We start from the raw sequence: 27,415 nt of genomic DNA, 5'->3' as shown, positions 1-27,415 counted from the left end.
TGTATTTGTGATTTTCAGATGAGTTAAATACGTGGTGGAAATCTGGAAAGGTCTTTTGAAAGGGTGCATTATTGAGCAGAGCCTTAAAGAAATGGAAGAGAAGAGTCCGAGCATCTCAGGCCTTAGGGTGGGGGTGGGGGGTAGCTTATGCTTTCAAGGCAGGGAGGCTGGAGATGACAGGATATCCAGTACAGAAAAGATCAAGGCAGCCCAATTGGCCAGAAGGGGGAGGACAAGGCCATGACAGTCAGAAGCCAGGCTGTCAAGGAAGGTTTTGGATGCTAAGCAGAGGGTTCTGCACTTCAGCTAAGGGCACCTGGGAGCCATTGAAGCTTCTTGAAATCCTTCCTGTTCAGCCTTGCACTTTAGGCATAGCAGCTGGGTAAGAGTCAGGCAGACTGGCTGGCTGAAGAGGGGAGAAGCAAAGACTGCTTAGAAGGCTACTGAAATCAGGGAGAGGTGATGAGGCCCGGAGGAGGGTGGTTGTGGTGTGAGTGCAAAAAAGATGTTACACCTTATCAAGAATGAACGGGCAAGACCCGATGACTGACCCTGATAAAAGTGATAATGAATAATCAACAAAATGTGGTAATGAAAGTGAAAGAGCTGATGAAAATCCTTGGTTTGCTAGAAAAACGGCAGAAACCCTCAACAGTCAGGGAGTTGGTTTAGCAAGGGTCACCAAGGATCAAATCCTCCCTAAATCTGTATAGTGTTTTAAAAATACGATCTCACTTGAACTCACAAGTTTGGGAGACAGGCACTATTATCATCATCCCTACTTTACAGTTGAAGAAACTGAGGCAAAAAGGTTAAATGACTTGCTAGGAAGCATCCGAGTTTGGATTTGAATTCAGGTCTTCCTGACTTGTGCCACATAGTTGTCTCTGAATGCCAAGCTTTGTTTTGGACGCGTCTGTAAGACACTTTGGGGACATTGTGACTGGCAGTGGATTGTGAATACAGGCCTGGCAGAGTGTAGGGGAGGAAAGCTGGGGACAGAGAGATGCTTGGTGAATCCCGAGGGGGAGGGTGAGATGAGTAAGGGGGTTAGGAGAGGGCCCAGGATACTGCAGTACACCGACACCGGGGAAGTGAGTCATAGATAAGAGGCAATGATGATCCCGGCAGAAGAGAAAGGTTTTGCCTCGGGCTGGGCAGCGTTAGGGGCAGAATTCCTTTGGGAGCCCCAGGGCTACTTCCATCACTCTACCAGCCACGGCAGAGCTAGGGAGGGATGGGATGGAGAAAGGGCTGGGGTCAAGAGGGAAAGCCAAGACTGAGTACTATATGTGGCTCATTTGATCCTCACAATTACCCTGGGAAGTGGGTGCTCATATCATCACCCCCATTTTAAAGATGGGGAAACTGAGGGAAACAGAGGTGAACTGACTTACCTGGGGTACATGGCCAACAAGCGTCTGAGGTCAAATTTGAACTCAACTTCCTGACTCCAGGCCCAGCACTCCATCCACCGCACTACCAGCTGTCCCATTTACTGGTAGAATTTTAGAAACTACCTAGACCGGGAGTGCCCAGATATTTCCCAATTCCATAACCCTTGGCTTTCAGCAAGCCTTCCCATATCCCTTAAGTATTTTATCATTTGTTTAGTGTGTCCAATTCTTGGACCATACTGTCCATGGGGTTTTCTTGGTAAAGATACCAGAGTGGTTTGCCATGTTACAGATGAGGAAACTGGGGCAAAGAGGGTTAAGTGACTTGCCCAGAGTCACATGGCTAGTAAGCCATCTGAGGCTGGATGTGAACTCAGGTCTTCTGACTCCAGGCCTGAGGCTCTAACAGCTCAGTCACCCAGGCTTATTAAATATAAAGGGATGTAAATTTGAGCTTTTCTCACATACCTATCTAAAAACTTCAGCAATGAATTGCTATAGGATGACATAGCTATTTGCCAAATATTCCCCATAAGCCCTGTCTGACCAGCTTCTTGTACTCCCTGGAGGTAAGCATGCCCTACCTTGGGAAACCTCTCTGCACAGGAGAAAGCAGGAAGAGAACTTTTTCTTAGCCATCAGTGAGCCAGGGGCACAGTTGGGATTTCAAGCTCTGGTCCTCAGTGGTGGAAAGGCCTTTCCCATCTAACACAGAGCCAGGCCCTTGTGTCACAGATGAGATTGTTAAGGCAGTCGGCTTGTTTTTCAGAGCACTCAGGGTGCGTGTGGCTCTCCCTCCCAAGGAGGGACCTTGGGATCCTACAGATGAGAAGCCCAATCTCCAGAGGAGGAGGACCCAGTGAGCCAGGATCAGAGGCAGGGTCTGACCCTAACTCTACATCAGGTCTTCCGGAGACTAAGGGATAAGATGGCTTAGCCCCTTAGTGAGATGTCTGGAATAGGACTGAAAAAGACAGTAATGGGGAGACGCAAAGAGGACTCAGGACCACTGGGAAAAAACCCCAAACTTTGCTTTATTGAAGGAGGATCCCCTGCCCCCCAAAAGGAGTTTCTTAATCCAGGTGTTCTTTCTGAAAGGGCAGATTGGGGCCCTTCCCCCCTCCCCCTGTTACAAGCAGCAGCAAAGCCAAGCACTAGAAGTGGGGGAAGGGGACTAACTATGACCCCCTGTGGGGGTGGGGGAGTCACAGGCTTGAAAAGTACCCCTCCCCACCAAAGCATTGAGGGCCCCGGCAAGGGAAATCTATGGCTCCATCCACATCTTTCCCCCCAGATTGTGAGCTGACTGTTCCTAGAGTGCTAGATTGGGTGGAGGCCCCCACCAGATAAGACCAGTGCTCTGCTAGCATCGACCCCATATCCCCTTGGATTTGGGGAAAGACTTGAAGGGTGGGAGCCCAGGGTGCCTATGGGGAGGTCTTCCTTGAATGTCTCCCATTTCCCCCCTTTCCCCTCCCCCCCAAGGAAGCTCCTGAGGAAGGGCAGGACCCAGGAACTGAGGGCTTCAATGCTGACCTGAAAACCATCACATTACACACACACACTCCCAACCCCAGGGGAGAGAGTGTTGGCTGTTTCAGAAAGCTTTATCCAAAAGCACGGTGCCCAGCTTTGGGATTCACCCCTGGACCCATCGGACTCAGAGGTCAATTGTTCTGGGGAAGCTCTGTATGGAGTCAGAACCCGAGCATCCAGTATCCTGGATGCTGGGCTTTGGAGGTGTGCTTGAACTGGTCTCCCCTGGAACCAGAGGTGACCATTCCCGGGAAGCGCTAATGAATGGCAAGGACCCACAGTGCGTCCACAGTCCCAGCTCTGGGGTTTGGGGGCGTCTTTAAATCCAGCTCTCCGCTTGGAATTGGAGGCAATGGTTCCAGAGTCTTTTTGTGGTTGGCATTGTTTTGTCTAAAGTCAGGGTCCCAGACATCTCTGGGCTCAGCTCTGAGCTTTGGGGCCCTGTGAAATCCAGGGGCCAGGTCCCTCAGCTCTGAGCTTTGGGACAGTCCTAGAATATGAGCCCTTCTCAAACAGTAGACACCCACTGCAAAGAAGCTCAGTGTGAAGGAGATGGAACCTAGGCGTCAAAGGGCTCTGGAATGTCCTTGGCTCCATCTCCCACTGGAAATTGGGGGGAAGAAGTTCCAGAGAGTTTTGTCCAAAGGCAAGTACCCAGACACCTGGGTCTCCTGCTCTGGATTTTGGGGATGCTCTGGCCCCATCTTCCCCCCCAAATCTGGGGTGGCTGTTCTGGGAAAGCACAGCCTGGGGCCTGGGAACCAGGAGTTTGGCAGGGCTCAGCTAAGAGCTCTGGGGGTGTCCTCAAGGCTGTTTCCCCCCAGAATTAGCTCTAGGAAAGCTCAGTCCGTGGGTAAGGGAAGGGTGTGGGGGCAAGGGCTGCTCAGAAGGAATAATTTAGCTGCAGGGTCCAGGATCCCAGAAACCTGGGGCCTAGGAAGGGATGTGGGAAGGAGGGAGGGCCAAGTTTAAGGATCCCGCTCCTTCTTCACTTTGATGTCACCTGCCAGGATGGTGGCAATCTCACCCTGCATGAAGGCCCAGGGCACACTGGACCCCACTAGTGGGCACTTGTCCCCACTGGGGCAGTAGACCTCACCAGCAGGGCCCATGGTCTTGATAAACTCCCTCGAACAGGGGAAGCAAAATTTGTGGCCGGGCACTGAAGGGCACTGGACAAAGTGGGTGTCCTCCAGCCTTTCCCGGCACAGAGTGCAACACAGGGGAGCCCCAGCCCCACTGGTCCCACCACCTGCCCCGGCCACTCCACCACTCCCAGATTCCCCCTCTGCCTCTCCATTACGGGCTACTAGCCTCTGAGGAGCAGCTGGGGATGAGCCTGCTGGGCTGGCTCCTCCAGCCCTCCCAGGACCTCCACCACCTCCCTCCTTGGGTGACTGACCCAGCCCTTCAGCCACTGTCTTCAGGGCTGCAATGGGAGAAGGAGCCCCAGCTGCTGCTACCGTGGGCTCACCCGCATACGGGGCTGCTCCCCAATGGCGCTGCTGCTGCTGCTGCTGCTGTTGCTGCTGCTGCTGCTGCTGATGCTCTTCACTGGTCAGCTTCCCAGCTGCCTCCCCCTCCGGCTCAGGTGAGGCTTTGCGCCTCCTGGGGACCGGGCCGGGGGTCCTTGCCGGGCGAGCAGAGGCACCATCGGGGGACTGCAGAGGCAGGGCCTCAGCAGGAGCGGGCTCCCGGAAGGTGCGCACCCCGTCGGTGAGGAGCTCGGCCAACTGTCGCCACTCTCCAGAGCCGTGCCGTTTCTCATACTCTAGGTACTTGAAGCCCGATGAGGCCAGAGCTTTGCCTGGCTCCCGGAGGGCATCGTGGAACATCTGGCGGGCCACTGCCAGGACGCCGGCATAGACATTCCCAGAGCCACAAGGGTATTCAGTAAAGAGCTTTAGCTCAAACTCATAGCCTGGGGGGCGGGCAGTAGCATCAAAGGCAAACACTCGCCCCACCAGCCCATGGTCCTTCTTGAATCGGACATTGAAGGGGGCACAGGCTGAAAGCGCCAGCAGCTGGTCCCGAACAGCCTTGGGCCGCCCATGCCATTCCTCGGCTCGGCCACGCATGGCCTCATTCAGCTCTGCCAGGCAGTCTGCTGCCCTCGGAGGCTGGCTGCCCACAACGCCCCCCGCACCAACCCCAGCCACGGCCTTCTCCTTCTCAAAATCGGCCCCAAAGCTTGGGCGGGCCCCCAGTGCCATCCCCCGGCCACCCAGCCCGGAGACGGCAGCTGCTAGCAGCCCAGGCGAGACCAAGCCAGGCATGGCCCCCAGCAGAGCCCTCCGGGCCCCATCTGCTTCCCCATTGGCCAGCCGGGCCCCTATCCCGAAGTCCAGGGTGGCAGGGGCCAGGGGCATTCGGGAGGTCTGCCCGGAGGAGGCTGCAGCCGTGGCGATGGAAGACGAAGACGAGGACGACGAGGACGACGACGCCCGGTCGTAGCGATCCGGGGGCTGGGTCCCCACGGCCTCCTTGCCGGTGCTGGAGGGGGGCTTGAGCGCTGGGGGCCCAGGGGAACGGCCCTCGGGCAGAGAGTGGCTGCGCTTGAGCTGTCTGGCCGCCTCGATGAGCAGCTCGATGCGGTCGGCGCCCTCGAAGTTCACGCACCCCCGGCACACGGCCTCGCTGAAGTCCCACACCATGGCCCACGGCATCTTGGGCAGGTCGCACAGGTAGCACCACTGGCGCCGCGACGCTTGCACGGACGCCATGGCGTCCGCGGTTCAGGCCGAAGGCCGGCCGGGCCTGGACACCGGAGGTTGGGCTCCGTCCCTCCCGCGGCCGGCCGCCCCGCGGTCCCGCCTTCCCTCCCTCGCGCAGAGCTGCGCAGCTCCGAGGAGGGGGCGCTCCCGGGCTCGACGTCCGGCCGCAGGGCCCGCCCCGCCCCGCCGCGTTCTGCTCCCCTCCGCGGGCGGGCTCGGCGGCTCCGGGCCGCGTTGGCTTGGGCCCCGCGCGCGCAGCTTCCCGTGCCCGGCCCGGGCCTCGCCGCGGCGCCGCCCCTGCCCGCCGCTGCGGCCAGCCGTGGCCGTCGCAGTCCGCTCTCTCCGCTACCGCGGCCGCCCGCCTTCCTCTGGCCCAGCAGCCGCCTCGCAGGGAAACTTACATAACGCACTCGGGCAAAGCCTTCTGGGGGATGTAGTCTCTTCGGAGGCCAGCCGGGGACGGGCGGAGGGAGAGGGGCGCAGAGCGGGGCATCGCAGAGCGGGACAGAGCAGCGCAGAGCGGGACAGAGCAGCGCAGAGCGGGGCAGAGCAGAGCGGGGCAGGACAGGGCAGAGCGGGGCAGTCCTTGCTCTTTACTGGCCACCCTGGCCGCTGGATTACTTGCTGGGCCTGGGGGAGGCAGGAGGGCAGCCCGATCTGCCGGCGCGTGGCCCCAGATGGGGCACTGAATGGTAGAATGGTCGCAAACCATTAGAACAAACCAGGGGAGGGCAGGCGGGGGCCGTGGTCGTCGGTGGTGCTAGGATTTAAAGCTAAAAGCCCCTTGGCCCTCGTGGAAGCCAGCTCTCTTCGTTTTCCAGAAGGGGAGCCCAGACTGAAGAAGGGACATGAATCACCCCAAAGTCTTCCTCCTGACCTTGGAGGCACTCAGAAAGGCATGGCATCTGGGAAAGGAGGCCAGACGGGGAGGCTGGACACTATGGATTAAGGCTGGGCTGCATTCCGACGGCAAGTGACCTCCCCGTTCAGCCTCCGTGCCCCTCTCTGTACTGTGATGGGATGGAGTAGGCGACAGGCTGACCTTAAAAGCGGGGATCACTTAACTCCCTCATTTTACAGATGGAGAAACGGAGGCCCAAGCAGGGTGCATGCCTGCCTAAGGTCAAGCAGAGGCAGGGTTTGAAACCAGATGTTTAAATGTCCTTTCCAGTCTTGACTTTCTATCATCCTTTGGGTCCGTGGGCTGGGGAAGGACCAGGCCCGTGCATGGTCCCTCTCTCCCTCTCCGCTTCAAGATGATGAGATCCTGGGGTGAGGAACTCTTTCCAATTCCCCCCAGGCCCTAACGGGTTAACTTTCTCAGTTAGAAGACCTCCACGCCAGGCTCACTACAACTCCCAGAATACTCCGTGGTTTAGGGAGAAGGTGATGAATTTCCTGTCCCCCCCAATCGCCCTCCTACCCACAATTCTGTTCTCTCCAGTTCTGCTTTGCCCCCTTGAGTACTGATTAAACCCTCGGGCTCCAGGCAGGGGAAGCGAGGGCCCTTCTCTCCTCCAGTCTGTCCCTGGGAGAGGAGGGAGGTCGGAGAGCTGGGAGTCTGCTTCCCACGAGCGTCTATCCCGTTGGGAGAGTGTTGAATTTAGGACCTAGCTTTGAATCCTGGCTCTTTACCCCGTGTACCCTTGGATCAAACGAGCTAGAGCCTGCAAAGCGCTTGGCACGGTCTCCCTAAGCTGGCCCGAGTTTCCTGGTCAGTAAGATGCAAGTGAACCAGACGGCGTGTAGGACTCGATATCTGACTCCCCTTTCCTTCTTCCAAGGGCAGGAAGGAATACTGACCCCTTCCTCTCTGAGCCCATTTCCCCATTTGTAAGATAAGGCAGTCGGACTAGACAGTGATCCCAAGAGCCTAGATCTGTAAATAACGGTGTGGGAATTAGGATGTCCTAGGAACTCTAGAATGTAATTAATGCCTGGGAGTCAGAAGACCTGCATTCAAATGCTGCCTGCCCCTGCCACTTCTAGCCAATAACCAACCCCCTCTAGACTTCTGTTTGGTGGTCTATAAATGTGTCTGATGAGGGCTACGTTTAGCTCCCCTAGTTCAATGCTGAACAGCTCAAAAGACGTCTGAAAGGCCCTTTGCAAACAGCGAGCCACTGGAAGTCTGGTATCATCACTACAGGTCCTCTGAGACCACAGTTACAGGCTTTGTATTAAAAAATAGTTTATTGATATCTTGTTCTCGTGGGGGGAGGAAGGTGGGCACAGAGCGGTAGCGGGAAGGCCTGAGGCCCGGGGGACTTAGCCTCTCTGGTGTGCTGGGAGGGGCAGGGAGCTCCTGATGTCCCCATTTCTTGCCTGTTGCTTCTGAACCTGGGGTTCAGATGCTGTCTAGGCACAGTGGTGGAACCTTGAGCCTAGCTTCTGGGCCAAGGGACAGGAGGCCCCCATGAGCTGGGAGGATTGAGTGGGTGTTCCACCTGGTGGATAAGGGGGTCACAGACCCTCTAACCCCACCTCCCACAGAACAATAATAAATAAGGTTAAAGTGACTGCTTTGCGCGTCCAGGATGGGGATATTCCTAAGGCTGTGATGTTCAGGGAGGTTGGGCATGTGTCTCACTGGGGGGAGGCAGCGTGGAATTGTGGGAAAGAACCCTGCATCCGGAGTCTGAGGGTTTAGGTCTGAATCTGGCCCTGCTGCTTTGATGCTATGGGGGACCTTGGGCAAGTCTCTCCATCTCTCTGGGCTCCATTCTTCCTCTCTAAAATGAGGGAGCTGGGCTATGGGGACTCCAAAGTCCCCTCTGTCTCCAAATTCTATGAAACTTGAGACTAACGCTAAAGAAAATCAGGCACTAGACAGGGATTGTGGGTGGCACAGCCCCAGAGGGGGTGGTGGGGATGGAAAGCAACAGGAGGGAGGGAGCAGCTGAAGGGACCAGAGCCCACTGGAATCGGTTACAAGCAGTGTTGAGTCTCCCTCTTCCCCCTGAAGTGGGCCAAACAGGGCAGAGGATGGCGGGAGACCAGAGCAGGCGGCCAGACATCCCCACCAGAGTTATCACATGTTCTTCCACCTTCCTCTCCGTTTTCGTGTTGGGAAACCTTTCCTCCTCTTCACTGGAGGTGAATCTCTGGGTAGAGGAGGCCGGGTACCCCTCTCCTCCCCTGGGGGTGTCCCCACTATGGCTGCTTCCTCTCCCTCCTCAACGGTTAATGCCGCAGGCTCAGGTGAGGTCTCCACCTTGGGGTGGGCCGGGGCCAGCCCGGCAGCAGGCAGGGGCACAGGTGGCTCTGGGCCGGCCAAGAGAGGCAGGAGGGCGCTGAGGACATCGCTCAGCTTAGCCAGTCCCTGGCGCAAAGTGCCTTCCAATTCACGGATTGCCTCTGCCGTCTCCCGCTGGGCACGGAGGAAGTCCAGCGAGGGGTCTAGGGTGGGTGGCAGGGGAGGTGGTGGTGGGAGGCTGGAAGGAGAGGGGCCTGGACACGGGGGACGCGGAGGTGGTGATGGGGCTAGCCGAGGGAGCTGGACAATCTGCAGGGCTGCCTGGTCTGGGGCTGGAGGAGGTGGCGGGGAGTCCCGCTCTTTAGGCCGAAGGAGGATGCCATCCAAGGAGTAGCAGGGAGGGCGGGCTGATGGCTCGGGGCTGCTGCAGGCCTTGCTCTGGACAGAGGTTTCTGCAGAAAGAGAGTTGTGTGAACCAGGACAGTCTGAGGAATCACTAGTTTACTGGGGCACCCCCCCATCTTCTCTGATTGTCAGTTGAGCTGAGGAATCGGGGCATGACCTGGCACAAGCCTCTTCTGGAGACGAGGTGGCTGCATTAAGAGTGAGGCCCCCTCTGGCTTTAGGGAGAGGAGATACGGAGAGGGCCCCAGCACCTGGCTCCCATCCTTCAATGTCAGCAGGGAGCCAAAGTACCCACTCCCCTCCAGCCACTGGAGGTATGGCACCCAAGCTTAGGGTGATGGAGCAGACTGGCTATGTGTACCCCATGGAAGGCTTGGCTCTATGAGCAGGGTAAAGGACACCTAATCTGGCAAACCTGGCAATCCTGTCTTGGCTCGGAGCCCTTAGACCCCAAACACTAGGCCTGTCTTAGAAGTATCCATGATGGGAAGAATTCGAGTATTAAGACTGGGAAGAACCCCAGGGGCCTGCTTGGGGCCCTGAGTCACTGTTACTCTGGGCAAACTTCCTCCCCTCTCTGGGTCTTAGTTGGCTCAACTGTGCAACAGAAGAGGCTGGTGTGAATGATCCTCCAAAGACCCTTCTTGTTCCGATGGGCCATGGTCCTAAGATCCCAGGAATCAATGCATTCCTTCTCTCCTGTGTGAGGCTGGGGAACCTTTAAGACGCTTCCCTGCCCTGACAACCTCTGATCTAAAGCTCTTCAGAGTGGGGAGATACCTTAGACCCTGATTTTAGAATTTTAAAAAATTGGAGAAGGGACTCCTCTAAGTGGTGCTGGGGATGTTCAGTCGTGTCTGACTCTTTGTGACCCTTTTGGGGTTTTCTTGGCAAAGGTACTGGAGCAGTTTGCCATCTGATTTTACAGATGAGGAAACTGAAGCCAACAGGAATCAGTGACTGGCCCAGGGTCACACAGCTAGTAAGAGTATGAGGCTGGATTTGAATTCAGGTCCTCCTAACTCCAGGCCCAGTGCTCTGTCCTCTGTGCCACCTAGCTGCCCTTCATCTCAGTGACACAAAGAATCACACAGGAAAAAGGAGCTGACTGAGATCTGAACAGTGCATCCTAAGCTCTGACATCCTACGCTGTTGGAAAACCCGAGTTCCAATCCAGTCTCCATGCCTTGCAAGCTGTGTGACCCTGTAAAATGATGATGATACCTCCTAGTTCACAGGGCAGCAGTATTTTACACTTGTATCAGTCTAGCAGATGAGCGCTCCCCTCATTCTGAACCTTGATATAATGCCAGCCAGCACGGCTGGAAGCAGCGTCCTTCCCCTTCTCTGCCCACCCCCACTCACCGGCTGGCCGCTGCTCTCCCCCCAGCAGGTAGCGATGAGGGAAGGGGCCCGTTGGGGGAGGCGCGTGGAAGGAGGCTGAGGGGCCGGTGTGGAGCTCAGGCCCCCCTACCACACCGGGCCCCAGGATGGCAAAGATGGTCTCCTCCTCAGCAGAGAAGGCATCCTCTGAGGCTCCAGGCCCAACCCCGCTGCCCTGCGTGGAGTGGGGGACCCTGGCTAGCTTCTCCTTGGTCCTCCGCTTGAAGTCATTCCATCGCTTCTGCACCTCCTGGCCCGTGCGCTTCCAGCTGGTAATGCCGTTGATCTTGGCGGCGATGCCCTCCCACACCCGCCTCCGCTCGGCCACCGTGACCCTGCGGCTCTGAGTGCCGTACAGCTGGGAGTAGTTGGCGCGCACCTCCCGGATTAGGATCTGGTTCTCCTCATAGGAGAAGCGCGGCTTTCGAAGACGGGTGATCTCCTCCACCTCGCCCGCCATGTTGCTGGTGTCCACACCCGGTCCAGGGCCTTTTCCTGCATTGGGGGCTGTGAGGGAAGCAGACACAGGGAGGGAGTGACTGGAGAGGGAGAGCCTACCTCCATCCCCTGTGACCAACAGGAGCCTTCCCTTCACCCCCCACCCCACCACAGAAGGATCCACTCCCTTGTCTGACAGCCTCTCCCCACGTCCAGTGAGCGCCCTCCCCTTCGGCTCACAATCGGCCCCTTTCCCATCAGCCTGGCATCACCTTCTCTCAGCTGTATCCACCTCATCTCCCCCTCCTCTGAAGACCATGGTCATCAACTCTCCCCTCCTCCCTGGGGCTTCCCTTCGCATCTAATCATCTCCTCTCCATCGTGTGTTCCACCAGCCCGTTTGGCATGCCCTCCCCTCACTCCATGACCTATCTTCCCCTGCATAGCTCTCTCCAGCCCCGGCTGGCTGTCTCCTCCTGCCCCCACTGGATCGTCACCTCCTCCTAGATACCTGGCCATTCCCACCCCTGCCCCCACCACGTCCACCCATCCTTCCTTGTCCAGCTGTGCAAGCAGATCGGAGATCAGATCCCACAATTCCCCTCCCCTGTCCATGTGCCGGTATCTCCTCATTTGATATTGGGCCATTTCTTCCTCAGGTGACTTGGGGAAGCCTGAAGAGGATGGGAGGGAGAGGTAGGAAAACCCCCTTCTCCCACTGGAAGGTGACATGTTAGCGTGCCCCACCCCCGACCTGCACTGACCGAGTTCTGACCTGTCTGGCTACTCCCCACCCCATGCCACCCCTACCTCTATATCTGGCTGCCTTCCTTCCTCATCTGACCTCTCCTCTGTGTCCAGCTGCCTCCTCAATCCCCTTCTGTCCCCCCAGCCTTCCAGCCATGAGTAGAGGCAGCAGGGGAGGAGAGCACCTCACTGCACAGGACCAGAGGACAGGAAGCCCTGGCTCAGGGTCGGGCAGTGAAGGAGTGGGCACTAGAGGCAGACGAAGCCAGAATCTGATGCCTAGGCCCTTCCCCCCATGGGTGAGCAGGGCACAGAGGGGACCCTGGGAGACAGAGGAGAGGTGCAAAGGAAAATGGGGCAACTTGGGGAGAAGGGTGTAAATGGGACCAGAAGGGAACCTCTGGCAGAGACTGGAGGAGACTTGGAGGGAGGTGGGAGACACAGGAAAACTTAAGGATGCCGGGATGCCTGGGAGGGGAGCCCCGAGAAGGGCCGGTCCAGTGCCTCAAATACTGGGGTGATCATTGTTGAATTGTATTGCATGAGTAAGATTAAAGGAGCAGGGAGCCAGAAGGGCACTAGGAGGAGGCCAAAGGAAACTGGGGGGAGACCGGAGAACCCTGAGAACCTCAGGGGACCAGAGAACGGTTGGGGGGGGGAGACTGGAGAACACTAGGGAACAATGGGGGTAGGCTGAGTAACATGAGACGGGCTGGAAAGGACAAGAGGTGACTGGAGAACATGGGGGGCTGTCATGAGGAAGACTGGGGGTGCTGAGGGAACACAGTGCGGTCTGGGCATGATGGAGAGACAAGCCACTGAGGCAATGGGAACTGGGAGGGGAAGCTGAGGAGCCAGGAAGACTGAGAGTGTTGGGGGGCACTCTAGAGGGAAACCAAGGAGGGGATGTGTGTAAGAAGAACCTGGTGGGGGAAGTCAGCTACATTGGGAAAGGGGCAAATGGAGCAGGAGGCCTGGAGACCCAGGAAGGGGGGTCTGGGGACTAGGGGAGGGATAGGAGAGGGTCTCAGAAGGGGAATCCTGGGAAGGGGAGGGAGATGGGAACTAAGAGGGGGTGCGCAGTGGATTATCTGAGAAGGGGGTCCTGGGGACTAAGGGGTATCTTGGGGACCATAGGGAACAGTGAGGGGTAGAGCAGACACCCCAGCAAGTGTGCCTGGGATGTAAGGATGGGTACTAAGGGCATGTGGGGACCAAAGCTGAGCACCCCAGCTGGATCCTGGGGATTAGGGTAGTTGAGTACTAATGGAAGGTCTAGTGGGGTACTGAGGTGGGAAGAGTGCTGGGGAGTAAAGGGGGATGGAGCTTGGGGGTTAGAGTGGAGTTTCAGGACTAAAGGGGTACATAAGGTAGAGAGTCCTGGGGACCACAGGCTAGGGTTGTACCACTGGAGTCCTGAGCACTAAGGGGGTACAATTGGACATGGAAGTTCTATGGACCATGAGTAGGGGTATAGCAGAGTGGTCCAGGGCACTGGGGGGGGTACAGTGGGGCATGGAGGTCCTATGGACCCCAAGTAGGGGTATAACAGGGTGATCCAGGGCACTGGGGGGGATGCAGTGGGGCATGGAGGTCCAATGGACCACATAGCAGGGTGATCCTGGGCACTAGGGAGGTACAGTGGGGCATGGAGGTCTTGGGTACCACAGGGGGAAATGTACCCTGGGAGTCCCCCATTCCCCCCAGGACATGAGGGAGTATGGGAATAAGGGGAACCTGGAGGCCATGGGTGGGAGTGCAGCAGGGTCCCCCTTCTGGGCACTAAGGGGGCACAGGGGTTCTAGGGGCTATGAGTAGGGGTGAACTCAGTTTGTGGGCACTGGGGAAATGCAAGGGTATGGAATCCTGGGAGCCATGGGTGAGGGTGTACCCCCTGGGGTCTGGTCACTAGAGGGGTACATAGGGTCTTGGGAGCCAAAGGGGTACAGGGGGCCCCTCCAGTTCTGGGCATGAGGGGGTGCTAGGCATGAGGGTCCTAGTGGCTATGGAGGTATAGCAGGGTTCCCCAAGTCCTGAGTACTAAGGGGTACAGAGAATTTGAGAGGTACAAGGGGCATGGGGTCATGGGAGCCATGGCTGAGGGTCTACTCTTGGGGTCTTAGGCACTGGGGTAGAGGGTGCATGGAGTCCTCCGGACCATGGTTAGGTTACAGTAGAGTACCCCAGTTATGGGCACTAGGGGTTGCAGGGTCCATGGGCAGGGGTACAATGGGGTCCCCTCTAGTCCTGGGCACTATGGTATGTAGGGTGTGGGGATCTTGGGTAGAGTGCAGCAGGGTCCTCTTCCCTGATCCTGGGTATTAGGGGGTGCAGGGTCCATGGGCAGGGGTACAGTGCGGTCCCCTCTAGACCTGGGCACCATGGTATGTGGGGTATGGGGATTTTGGGTAGGGTGCAGCAGGGTCCTCTTTCCTGATCCTGGGCACTAGGGGGATGCAGGATGCAGGCAGTCCTGGGAGTCATGCACAGGGATTTACCCCTACAGTTTGGAGCACCAGAGGGTACAAGGGTTTGGGGGTCATGAAGGCTATGGGTGGGGGATGCAGCAGGATCCCCCAGGCCTAAGCAGTAGGGGTACAGGGTTTGAGGCATCTGGGTGGAATGCACCCCAGAATTTGGGGCACTAGGGATTCAGGGCATGGGCTCATGGGTGGGGGAGCATCCCCGTTTTGGGGCACCAGGAGTGCAGGGCACGGGTCCGTGGTGAGGTGTGCCCCCAGTTTGGGGCACCTGGGGTGCGGGGAACGGGGTCTGTGGTGGGGTGCACACCCAGTTTGGGGCACTAGTGGTGCGGGGAACGGGGTCTGTGGTGGGGTGCACACCCAGTTTGGGGTACCAGGGGTGCGGGGCACGGGATCCTTGGTGGGGTGCACCCCCAGAGTTTGGGGTGCTGGGGGTGACTCACCCGCCCCCGCCCTGGCCGGGGCTCCAGGCGCTCCTGCAGCAGCAGCTCCCTTCCAGGCCGCCCGCTCAGCCGCCGCCGCCGCCGCAGTTGCCCCGCCGGCCCCTCCCCCTACCCGCCCCGCCCGGCCCCGCCCCGCCCCACCGGCCTCGCGCCCCGTCGCCCCCTCGCGGTCCAGCACACGCCACCCTCGGTGGGTCGGCCGCCCTCCCTGGGTCCAACGCGCAGGCGCACAATGTTGCGCTCCACCAGTGCCTTCTCCTTCTCTCTCCGCCAGACCCAAGGCGCAGGCGCAAAAGTTCACCCTTGTCTGCTCTCTTCCCTTGAACCTCCGCCTCCGGTGGGTCTTGGGCCACTACAGACCCGACCCATAGCGCAGGCGCAAGAGGGCCTTCCTCCGTTCCCTTCCCTACCTCCCTTGGGGCTCCATCTTCCACTTTTTGCGCAGGCGCGGGACTCCCCCTGGCTTCTTACGCTGCCCTAGCGCTAAGGACACGCATCCACCCCCGCACTCCCTGCGCAGGCGCAAAGCCCTCGGGGAGCAACCTAATGAAGCTGGTGGGGGTCGGTGGTGGTAGAAGAAACAGGGCAGGAGAATGATGAGATGGAAGGGGGGCGCTCTAGCCTTGAGTTCCCGAGGAGAGGGAGGGAGGACAGCGGGACATTGCGGGAGCTAGTGCTCCACACTGCGCTTGCGCCTCTTTGCATCTCTTCTTTTCCCTAGGGGAGGGAGCCCAGGCAGTTTCCATGGGAACCATTGGCCAATGAAAGCGCGATGTCGGAGAGCGCATCTCCTGCTCCCGCATCTCTCCTCACTCCTTCACCTGGATTCTTCCCCTATCTACTCCTCCTTCATCCTGTCTTCTGCTCCTTTTCTCTGCCTCTTCTTCCTTTTGCTTCCCCCCTCTCCTTACTCTCTCTTCTTCCCTTTCTCCTTATGGAATCTTTCCCTTTCTATCCCTTCCTCTTCCTGCTGCCTTCCCCAGTCTCTTCTTCTCACCCTCCTCCGTTATCCTCCTCCCTTTCCCTCCTCCCCCTACTCCCTCTGGATTCCTCCCCTTTCTTAACCCTCCCTCCTTCCTCCTGTTCCTTCCATAGCTTGTTCTTCCACTCTCTCCTCTCTTCCTCCTCCTCCTTTTTCAAAGTGTTCCCTCCTCCTTCCCTGCTCCTTCTCCACTTCTCCCTCATCGCGCTTTTGTCCTCTTCCTCTTCTCTCTTTCCTCCCCTCCTCCCATTCTTCCTTCTTAGTCAATCAACAAGCTGCCCTACACTCATCATCAAAGGGCCCATCCCTGGAGAAGGGACTTAGCATCCCTACCACCATCAACTGCTTACCAACTGCGATGGGGCAGGCAAAACAGCCTTGCTGAAGCAACGAGGCACGTGTGCTAGAGGGCAGGTGAAGCCACCTTGACCACCACCTCCTCTCAGTCCCTGGTGGTGATATTCTAAAGACCCAGAGCCCCAGAGCCCTGGCTTCAGCAATTCTATCTTGTCCCTCCCCCCTCCACTCCCTTGGGTCCTGACCCCAGCCTGGCCCCACAGCCACCACAGCCACAGTCCAGGAAAACTGCTCTTGTGGAGCTGTAACCCAGCAATTGTCTCTGCAGCCCCCACTTCCTCAGCAGCCACAGCTCCCTAGGACCTGGAATAGAAAAATCCCACCACCAAGGGCCTCGGCACTGTCCAGTGGTTCAACAGCAGAAACCAATCAGCTTCTGCCCATTGAAACGGGAGTTAAAGAAAATGTGTTACCATCTGCTTTGTCGCTGCACCCTAAGCACACCAGGGTCTTTCCAGCTGACTTGCAGCTGAAACCTCCCCTCTGAGTTACCTCCCTGTGTTAGAATGGGAGGTCTGGAGAAGCAGTGACTGTCTTATTTTTCTATTGGTAACCCAAGTGTACTCCAATGTGCCAGGCTCTGGTGAGTCAAAGGAAAAACCGACATGGTTCTAGGCCTCAAAGGACAACACACACACACACATACTCACACATATGTAGTACAGATAAAAGTGGGAGTTTGGAAGGGCACAGGCAAAGTCCTAGCAGCTGTGTGTGCAAGATCAGGAAAAGCCTCATGCGGTAGAGATGTATGAGCTTTGTCTTCCTCTTCCCCCTTTCCTTCTCTTTTTCTCTTCTTCCTTCTCCCTTCTGTGTTAGGTGGCACATTGGATATAGCAATGCACTCGGGGTCAGGTAGACCTAAGTTCAAATCTGGTCTTACTTGCTAGGTGTGTAATCCTAGGCAAGTCACTTAACCTCTGTCTCAGTTTCCTCATCTGTAAAAATAGGGATAATAATAGCACCTACTTTTTAGGGTTGTTGGGAGGATTAATGAGATAATATTTATAAAGTGCTGAAAATCCTACATCAATGCCAAATCTTACTATTACCGTTTTATTATTGTTTCTCCTTTCTTCTCTTGTCTCCCTGCTGCTTCCTTCCTCCTTTTTCTCCTCTTTCCTCTCCCTCCTCTTTCTTCACCTTCCTCTTTCTTCTTCCTCTTTTCCCTTCTTCCTCTCCTGTCCTCTGGGAGGGAGTATAAAAGAGGTATACCAAAGGATGAGAGCTGAGTAGGACCACAGAGGTCGTTCAAGCTGCTCCCCCTTCACTTTACAGATGGAGACACTGAGGCACAGAGAAGTTAAAGAGGTTCCCTCTCCCCCAGTCCTGTGCTGTATTTTCCCAAATGGCCACACTCCAATTCCCTAGATCCCTGTCTATACCCACAAAGGTTCTAAACATGGGCTCAGGAACCAGATAGGAACTACAGTGATTTTTTTTCCCTTTTAAATGTTTTATTTATTATCCTTTTTTTAAACATCACTATCCATTTTCAATGACTCTTGCCTCTTTGCCCCTCCCCATCCCCTTCAAAAAACCTACCCCATAACAAAAGTACAGTTAAGCAAATGAATAAACACCTTGGGCCTGTCTTAAAATGTAAATGTTATTCTGCCTCTATTGTCTATCACTTGGTCACTGTATGATGGTCACAGAGTTCTGAAGTCTTTGGATAGTTTTTCTTTGCATAATTGTGGTCATTGTGAGAATCCCCATCTTGTTCAATTTATTTTTGCTCTGGGTCAGTTCTGAGAATCTCAGAGTTGGAAAAGAGCTATATCAGCAACTACAGAGTCCAATCCACACCACAAGCAAACCCTGCTACAACCCATGCATATGACATGTGGTTATGCAGCTGCTGCTTGAAGGCTTCCAAGTTCACATGAATTTTGTCAAGTTTCTCTGAATTCTCCATATTCCTTCTTTCTTACGGTGCAGTGCTATCCCCGTTACCTTCATAAGCCACAGGTGACAGGTGCCTTCTCTCCTTCCAGTTCAACTACAACGTGTTGATATCAATATTTTTGTATCTATGGCAACTTGCCCTCTGTTTTTCTTAACCTCCTTGGAGGTATATGCCCAGGAGTGGGAACTTTGTGTCAGTCACAGTTAGTTTGTTCTGACAGTACAGCTGATTGATAATGCCACCAGGAGGACATTAGCATACAGCCTTCCCACAGCCCCTCCAGCATTGACCACTTAGGGCTTTTGTTCAAGTGTGAGGTGAAATGCTTCAACTTGAATTTCTCTTATTATTAGTGGTTTGGCACCTTCTTTCGTATAGTCGCTTGTAGCTTGCATTTACTCTTTTGAAAATTTTAAACATTTATCTAATGGGGAACAGCTCTTATTCTTATAAATTTGTAGCAATTCCTTGCATATCTTGAATAACCGCCTGACCATTATGAGAGCTATTCACTGCAAACAGTAGAGAAAAACTTCAAATGCACAGAGTTCCTAATTTTAAGAGTAAGGAGGTCTTATTCATCAATATAATTACGCATAGATGTGTGTTCGAATGTATTCATTTACTAGCAAAATACTCAATATATTGACATCCACAAACTAAATATTACAAAATGAATTTCAGCAGTTGTTGCAATCACTATCATTCATATTAACTTTATTGTGTCAGAAGTCCTTCATATATATAATCTCATTCGATTCACAAACACTCTATGAGATGGATTTTATTATAAATCCTATTTTAGAGATGTGAAAACTCAGGCTTGCCTAGGGTCATATAGGTGGGATTTGAACCTTGGAACTCCTGACTCCAAGACCAGCAGTTTATTCCCAATTCTATGCTGCCTCCTAGAAGCAGCTAGGTGGCCCAATAAACACAGTTTTGGGCCTAGACTCAGGAAGACTTGAATTCCAATCTAGCCTCAAATGCTTACTAGCTTCATGACCCTGGGCAATTCACTTAATCTCCGTTTGCTTCAGTTGTTAACTGTAAAATGGCTCCTATCTCTCAGGATTGTTGTGATGATCAAATGAAGTAATATTTGTAAAGGGCTTAGCACAGTGTTTCATATAATTATATTTGTCCTTTGTTTTCGAATAGGACCGTGGCATCAAGGAAATGATGACATGACTTGCAGTTGATTTTGATTTGAGTGAGGGAGGGCTGTGCAAGGTCATCACCAGCCTCACTTTCTCCTCCAGAATCGTCTGAGTCCAGCGCCCAGATATCAATCAGGACAACCGGAGATGGCCCAGGATGCAATGGAAGACCTTGGCCCTTTTAGGCTAAGGCCTTTTCAGGTTCTCACTTCGAGAGGCCATTCAGTGAATAGGCCTCTTTGAGAAGTTAATCAAGGGATGGCTCCTTTAATTAGAAAAAAAAGAAAAAAATCAAGCTGGGAGCCCACATAATAGGTGCTTAATAAATGCTTGTTTCTTCCCTCTGGTTAAGGTGGCACAGTGGATAGAGCACTGGGCCTGGAGTCAGAAAGACTCATTTTCCTGAGTTTAAATCTGGCCTCTGACACTTCCTAGCTGTGTGACCCTGGGCAAGTCACTTTGCCTTGTTTGCCTCAGTTTCCTCATCTGTAAATGAGCTGGAGAAGGAAATGGCAAAACCACTGCAGTATCTCTGCCAAGAAAATCCCACATGGGGTCATGGAGACTTGGACCCAACTGAATAACAACAACAAGCTGCCTATCCCTAAGGGTCCTTCTGATCCTGTGATTCTGGGAGGAGATGGAAGGGGAAGGGACAAAGGGCAGAAACAGGGACATTAGCCTTAGAAAGGATCGCAGGGTGATGGATTTAGATTTGGAAAGGACTTTAGAGGCCAGCAGATACAACCGCCCCATTTTCCAGATGAGGAGACCGAGGCTGAGAAGGCTTTCTCAGTATCCATCAAAGGATACGAACAGTTCTCAAAATAAGAAATGCAAATTGTCAACCACCCCATAAAGAAAGCCCCACATCACTAATAATAAGAAAAAAAAATGCGAATTACAACTCTGACATTCCACTTCACACCCTTCACATGGTCCATGTTCGCAAAGGACCGAAAGAGTCTGTGCGGGAGGAGCTGGAGGAAGATGAGCACACTCATTCATTGTTGGTGGAGCTGCAGATGTGTCTAATCTTTCTGAAAAGCAGTGAATTATAATTGTATATATATTATATATAATATACAATTATAATTAAACTAGGTCCAAGAGGTACAATACAGAAAAAAAATATCCCATATATGATGAAATTCTCTCCTTCTTCATCTCTGCCACCTGGCTTCCATGAATCTCCCACCCAACATCCGACCTTCTGTTTGTTCAGTCATTTCAGTAGTGTCCAGCGCTTCATGACCCCATCTGGGGTTTTCTTGGCAGAGATACTGGTGTGCCATTTCCTTCTCTAGTTCATTTGCCAGATGAGGAAATTGAGGCAAACACGGTGAAGTGACTTGCCCAGGGTCACACAGCTAGTGAGTGTCTGAGGCTGGAATTTGACTCAGGTCATCTTGACTCTAGGCCCAGTTCCCTAACTACTATGCCATCCAGCTACCCATCCATCTCTACAGGAAGCCTTTTCTAAGCCTCTTTCATTTTAATGCCTTTCTTCTATTGATTACCTCCTGTTTGTCTAGTCTAAGTCTTGTTTGTACACAGCTGTTTGCTCTTGTCTCTGCTATTAGACTGTGAGCTCCCTGAGGGCAGGAACTGGTTTTTGCCTTTCTCTGTATCCCCAACATTTAGAACAGTCCCTGGCATGTATGAGGCATTTGAGAAAGAATTCTTGACAGGCCGACTGAAGTTTTACTGAAGGATCTTTTCCAATGGTAGAAATAAAAGAGAAAGAACATGGAGCCTCATTTGGGAATAGTTGAACAACTTGTCTTGCATGGATGTAATGGGAAGCATCTGAATACAAGAAACTGAGAGAAATGGTGGGGGTGGGGTGGGGGAGACGTATGAAGTGAAAGATCGAAGTGAGTAGAGCCAAGAGAACAAGAGGATGACGTGAACACAAATGAAAACAGCACCAAAAAGTGGCTGAACTCAGATTCAATGCAATGATGATGAATACGGGTTTCAGAAGGCTGTTACTGAAACACACTTCCTGCCTCTTTGTAGAGTGGCGGGGGATGATGGGTAATGGAATGTCACAAATGCTGTCAGATGCAGTCATTATTTTGGTTGGTTTGCTTTAACTGTATTTCTTTGACAAGTAAGGCTTTTATGGAGGAGTGTTGACTGGTATAAAAAATAAGATGTATGAATAAATCCTAATATATGTATGTATATATTAGGATTTATTAATATATCCTTTTTTGAAAGAATGAGATTCTCCTTTCTAACATATATGTATAATATACATACATACATACACCTATTGGGTGCAGCCCTTTGACCGAATCCAAGTTTTACAGAACAAATCTTTTTATTAAGGGGATTTGTTCTATGAAGTTTGGATTCAGTCACAGAGCCACACTTGAGGACCTAGAGGGCCATACATGGCCTCAAGGCAGCAGGTTCCCCACCCCTGCATATGTACATACGTATACATACACATATATGCTAGAAAGGAGAGGCTCGTTCTTGCAGCTTTTAGCAGCAAAAAAAAGGAGAGCATGGCAAGAGGTAGCAAGATTTTAAAGCCTGCAGCAAAAGAGATGAGGGATCTCTGGAAGGACCACCTTGATACAGGTAGAAGGTTCAGTCCATTGAGCCTTGGAAGACCTGAAACCAAATCTCCCTTCAGAGCTTACTAGCTGGTGCCCTTAAGCAAATCTTTTAGCCTCTCTTTCAGTTCGAAATCTTTAATCCTATGAGTCTATATTCTTAGCCAAGTAGGGGGTGAGATTAGCTTCTGGAAAAGGTGGAGATAACGTTTTGTGATGGGGATGCTGGAAAAAGAGGATTTCCATGCATCGCTGAGCCCCTAGTTGAGAGTCAATAACCTGAATTCGTAGGGGACTTGGAGCTATATGTAGCAGTTGGTGATCTTGGAGCAGGCATTGGAGCATGAACCAAAGGGAAAGATGTGTTCCAGTAAGGGAAAGCCCATAAGGAGAGGCTGTGGACCTGAGGACACAAGGTCCCATTGGGGCATCTGGCTGGACACCAAGAGGATGCTGCCAGGGGAGAGAGCAGAGGAGGACATCCTGGCCAGGGAAGGGCACTGAATCATGTTGCAGCCAATTATTCTCAATGATTCCTGCTATTTCCTATTTATCCTGTATAGAGCTTGCTTTAAGGACAGTTAGGTGGCAGAGTGCTGGGTCTGAGGTCAGGGAGTCTCATCTTCCTGAATTCAAATCCAGCCTCAGACACTAGCTGTATGACCCTGGTCAAGTCACTTCACCCTGTTTGTCTCATCCTCTCGTCTGCAAAATAGGCTGGAGAAGAAAATAGCAAACCACTTCAGTATCTCTGCCAAGAAAACCCTCCAAATGGGATCATGAAGCATCAGACATGACAGAAGGGACTGAATAATGTTAAAATAGCTTGCTTTGTATATATTTGTTTTCATGTTGTCTCTTCCATTAGATTGCAAGCTCCTTGAGGCCAGGGACTGTCTCTTGCCTCTTTTTGCATCCTCAGTGCTTAGCACAGTGCCTGGCACATATAAAAGTCTACTGATTGGTTAAGTAGCTCCTAAGCTCACTTACTGAGCTTGTTTCTACTTACTGAGAGAGTCCAAGTACTATCAGGAGCCTCTAAATTTCAGTGTCCTGTAGCAAAGCCCCAGGACTGTGCCCTTGTTATGCCTCTGACAGGAATCGGTTTCCATTGTTTCATTATGTTTTCCAAGGTAATTCCATAGCTTGGAAATTGAGAAATTCTTAGTGCTTAGGCATTGAGAAAATAGATGTCGGGGAAGAGCTAGGATTGAAGACTGGCAGAGTGTGAAGGTGGAAGAATCAGAAGAGATTCGAGGGTGGATGACAGTTTCTTGCTGAACTTGTTAATAGGGTGAACACTGCTAAGGGAAGACAATGAAACCAGAATAGACATGATGGACTGGGAGAACGGGGAGATGCTCAGCTTTAGATCCAAGAGCTGGCTTAGGAGAGAGGCATCGGGAAGGATGGAAAGCCAGGAGCTGGATGCCAGAGTGGAGAGATTTGATGTTTAAGACAATGGCAGCAGGAGAGTTTGGGAGCAGATGGTAAGCTGAAAGACAGGACGGCTGACCTCTGTGAAGGGCTGAAGTAGAGTGGAGAGGGAGAAGGCACAGAAGGGCGACTGGTTGAGCAGGTGGGAGGTTTGGATGCTTCAAGAGACATTGATGTGAATATTGAAGTCAAGGATCAGAGCAGGGGATGGGGCAAAGAAGAATATTGTGAGCCAGTCAGTCAGTCACAAGTATGTATGAAGTGCCTACTATGTGCCAGAGGTGGCTAGGTGGTTCAGTGGATGGAGCACCAGGCCTGAAATCAGAAAGTCTCATCCTCCTGAATTCAAATCCGGCCTCAGACACTTCCTAGCCGGGTGACCCTGGGCAAGTCACTTCACCCTGTTTGCCTCAACTTCCTCATCTGTAAATGAGCTGGAGAAGACATGGCTAACCACTCCAGTATCTCTGCCAAGAAAACTCCAAATGGGGTCACAGAGTCGGACAAGACTAAAAGCAACTGAACAAAAATGATTCTACACCAGGCATTGTGCTATATTCTGGGGATAGAAAGAAAGACAAAAGACAGTTCCTGCTCTAAAGAGGAGTATAATGGGAGAGACAACTATGGACAAAGTATACAGGAAAAATTGCTAGTAATCAACAAATGGAAGGAACTGGAACTAACGGGAATTTGGAGAGACTTCTTGTAGAAGGTGCAATGTTAGCTGGGACTTGAAGGAAGCCAGGAAAGTTAGGAGATAGAAATGTGGGAGGAAGGAATTCTAGGCATGGGGGACAACTAGACTAAATGCCCAGCATCAGGAGATGGAGTGTGGTGTGGGAGGAAGAGCAAGGAGGTGGGTATCATTGGATCCCAGCACACATGCAAAGGAATAAGTCATAAGAAGACCTAGAAAGTTAGGAGGGGTCCAGGTTGTGAAAGGCATTGAATACCAAGCACAGGATTTTATATTTGATCCTGGAGGTGGTAGGGAGCCATTGGAGTTGACTGAATACAGAAGTGACCTGGTCAGACCCAAGCTTTAGGAAAATCACTCTGACAGCTGAGTGAAGGATGGACTGGAGTGGGGAGAGACTTTTGACAGGCGGATGAACTACCAGATTATTGCAAGCAATACAGCTGTAGCCTGTACCTGGGTGGTGGTAGTGTCAAAGGAGAGAACGGGGTATATATGAGAGAGAAGTCATGAAGGTAGAATTGACAGAACTTGATGATAGAATGAATACGGGCAGCTGAGAGAGTAAAGAGTCAAAGATGACACACCTAAGTTGTGAGCCAGAGCAACTGGGAGGACACAGTACTGTCTCTGGACAGTAACAGGGAAATCAGGAAGGGGTGAGGACTGAGGGAGAGAGATAATGAGTTCAGTTTTGGATTTGTTGAGTTTAAGTTGTCTATAGGACATCCAGTTTGAGATGTCCAATAGACAGGTGGAGCTGTGAGACTGGAGGTCTCTATCCCTATTAGGGATAGACAAGTGGTTCTGAGTATCATCAGCATAGAGATGAACATTTGAATCTATGGGGAATGATGAGATGACTAAGGGAAATCCAATGGAGGGAGAAGAAAAGAGGGCACAGGACCAAGCCCATCCATGGTTAGTATATATGATCTGGAGGAGAATCTAGCAAAAGAGACTGAGGAGAAGCCGTCAGATGGATAGGAGGAGAGTTAGGAGGGATTAGAGCCACAACCTAGTAGTGTTACTAAACCTAGAGAGAAGAAAGTGTCAAGGAAAAAAGAGTGATCAATGATGCCAAAGGTAGCAGAGAAGTCCAGAAGGATGAGAATTGAGGAAAGGCTGTTGCATTTGGTGTTTAAGAGATCCTTAGTGACTTTGGAGAGAGCAGTTTCAGTTGAATAATGAAGTCAGAAGTCAGATTGCGGGGAGTTAAGAAGAGAGTGAGAGAAAAATGGAGATACCGAATGCAAATGACTTTTCAAGTAATTTATCCACAAAAGGAAGAAGAGACACGGGATGACAGACAGCAGGGATGGATGGATCAAGTAAGGATTTTTGGAGGATGAGGAACACACGGATATGTTTGTAGGCAGTAGGGTAGCAGCTAGTAGGCAGGGGGACATTGAATATAAATAAGAATGGAAATGACAGAGGGAGCCATCTGGGGCAGTTAGGTGGCACAGTGAGTAGAGCAGAGGCTCTGGAGTCAGGAGGACCAGAGTTCGAATCTGGCCTCAGACACTTGACACACTTACTAGCTGTGTGACTTTGGGCATGTCACTTAACCCCAATTGCCCTAACCAAAAAAAAAAAAAAAGACGGAGGGAGCCATCTGCTGGAGAAGATGAGATGGAATGGAATCACTTGTGCATGTAGAGGGGTTTTCCTTGTCGAGGTGAAGGGCCACCTCTTCGTGTGAGATGGGGTCAAGGAGGAGATAGTCGCAGAAGGCATCTGGCTGATATGAGATGAGGAGGAGGAGGAGGAGGAGAGAAGAGGAAGATCTCAGTGAATGGCCTAATTGTTTCAGTAAAATATAAGGCAAGTTTCTCACCTGAGAGGGTAGGGGGTGCGGAAGACATAGGGGGTTTAAGGAAAGATGAAAACCTTTGGAAGGGCTACTGTGAGGAGCATAGTAAGAAAATTAGTGAAATACAAAAGGATTGCCTTCTAGGAATGAGTGCCCATATGAGATTTTGTAACATAAAATTGTAGTGGATCCAGTCTTTTAAAAAGTGAGGAGGATGACCTGGAGGTGGCAGAAACAAAAATTTCCCATATCTGTTTCTTTGCACTGGGTAGGGGGTGGAAGGGGGAAGGTAACAAGCATTTATATGGTGTCTATGATGTGCCAAGCAACAGCCCTGGGAGGTAGGTGGTATTATAACCCTCATTTTACAATTGCAGAAACTGAGGCAGACTTGTCTCAGGTGTTGAGTAGCTAGGAAGCATCTGGGGCTGGATTTAAACGCAGGTCTTCCCGGCTCTGAGTCCACTGTTCCACCAGCTGCACCTGGCTGTATCCTGTGCCTGACATGCATTTCCTCTAAACCTCCATTTAGAAACTCTTATATCATTCAAAACTCCTCTCAAGTGGCGCCTTCTGCAAGAAGTCTTTCAAATCCCTCTCAGCTGCCACTGGAGCCTTCCCCAAATTATCTTGTATTCATTATACATGTGTGATTCAGCCTCAAAGCCTAGTGCGCCTTCTCATTCCTCTGTCAGCCAAAGAGCAGCTATCGTTTCTCAGTTACATCCTTCAAAACTCTGAAAATAGTTCTATGTAAATGAGCTGGTGGACCACAATGCACTGCAGTCATCCTCACCTTCAGTCAGCGCTTGTGCCTTGAGGCCACTATAGATCTTCTCCATACGCGCCAATTTCTCTCAGGTCCTCCGAGTTGTCTCAAGCAGCTTTGTTCAAAGGAATGCCTTTTTTTCTGTTCCTTTTGGCCGATAGAATGTCTGTCTAGGAGAGGGACAGCACCCATAGGCAGTTCATATGGGGAAAGGGCACTCACATAAGTGCATATAATATCTTTCATAGATTGTAAACTCTTTGAAGGCAGGGGTTGTTTATAGCAGTGTCTGACACATATAAGATGCTGAAGAAATGCTTGTTGATAGATTGGGAGGTCTGGACGGGTTGATAGGGATGAATGGAGTGAACTTCAAAGGAGTTACTGAGTGATAACGGTGTGTGTGTGTGTGTATAAGCATATGAATGAATGAGTGAATGAATGGCAAAATTGATTATGGGCTAGGTATTTGGTGATGCAGTGGATAGAGCACTGGGCTTGGAGTTAGGAAGATCTGAGTTCAAATCCTGCTTTAGACACCTATTAGCTGAGTGACTCTGGGCAAGTCATTTTACCCCTATTTGCGTCAGTTTCTCATCTACAAAATGGGGATACACTGGAGAAGAAGATGGCCAACCACTCCATATCTTTGCCATGGCAGGACTTTGTTCATGGGGTCATGTAGAACTGGGCAGACCAAACACAACGAGGCACTGTGTGAAGAGCTTAGGACACAAATACAAAAGACAATTCTTGCCCTCGAGATGAAGACACATGTGAAGGAGTGTTGGTTAGGGAGCAAGAAGTCCTAAGGATGTAGTCATAGGACAATTAATTAATAGACTGTCCTTTCCAGGAATGGTAGAGTTGATTTGATTACCAGATATGGTGAATACTTACTGATCTGAAGGCTAAGGATCTCAGAAGAAAGAATGCATCTTTCAAGAAAAGCAGAAAGCAAAACTACTTATTA

The 27,415-nt window shown here is 52.2% G+C and overlaps 2 protein-coding genes across 2 annotated transcripts; both read right to left on the bottom strand.

Moving 5' to 3' along the window:
• Positions 1–2,411: 2,411 nt before the first annotated feature.
• IRF2BP1 (interferon regulatory factor 2 binding protein 1) lies at positions 2,412–5,838 on the bottom strand. Its single transcript, XM_036747937.1, has one exon. The coding sequence runs from the start codon at positions 5,654–5,656 to the stop codon at positions 3,902–3,904; it is 1,755 nt and encodes a 584-aa protein (XP_036603832.1). The 5' UTR covers positions 5,657–5,838; the 3' UTR covers positions 2,412–3,901.
• Positions 5,839–7,855: 2,017 nt separating this feature from the next.
• LOC118838660 (Myb related transcription factor, partner of profilin) lies at positions 7,856–14,803 on the bottom strand. The gene is made up of 3 exons (XM_036746011.1): positions 14,743–14,803; positions 10,614–11,138; positions 7,856–9,295 (listed from the first exon to the last, which is right to left on the bottom strand). Exons 2-3 carry the CDS (start codon positions 11,089–11,091, stop codon positions 8,679–8,681), a joined length of 1,095 nt encoding a protein of 364 aa, XP_036601906.1. The 5' UTR covers positions 11,092–11,138; positions 14,743–14,803; the 3' UTR covers positions 7,856–8,678.
• Positions 14,804–27,415: the final 12,612 nt, after the last annotated feature.

Source organism: Trichosurus vulpecula, chromosome 2 (assembly GCF_011100635.1).
Source record: "Trichosurus vulpecula isolate mTriVul1 chromosome 2, mTriVul1.pri, whole genome shotgun sequence".
Lineage (NCBI taxonomy): Eukaryota > Metazoa > Chordata > Mammalia > Diprotodontia > Phalangeridae > Trichosurus > Trichosurus vulpecula.
The sequence above is the reverse complement of the archived record's forward strand: the minus strand, read 5'-3'. Positions and strand labels throughout refer to the sequence as shown.

Bases quoted from the DNA above. Each gene is read 5' to 3' on its own strand.
- IRF2BP1 (XM_036747937.1), bottom strand. From the start codon at position 5,656: ATGGCGTCCGTGCAAGCGTCGCGGCGCCAGTGGTGCTACCTGTGCGAC.
- LOC118838660 (XM_036746011.1), bottom strand. From the start codon at position 11,091: ATGGCGGGCGAGGTGGAGGAGATCACCCGTCTTCGAAAGCCGCGCTTC. The intron at 9,296-10,613 runs GTGAGTGGGGGT...CTCTTTCTGCAG, and splicing joins GGGAGAGCAGCGGCCAGCCG to AAACCTCTGTCCAGAGCAAG.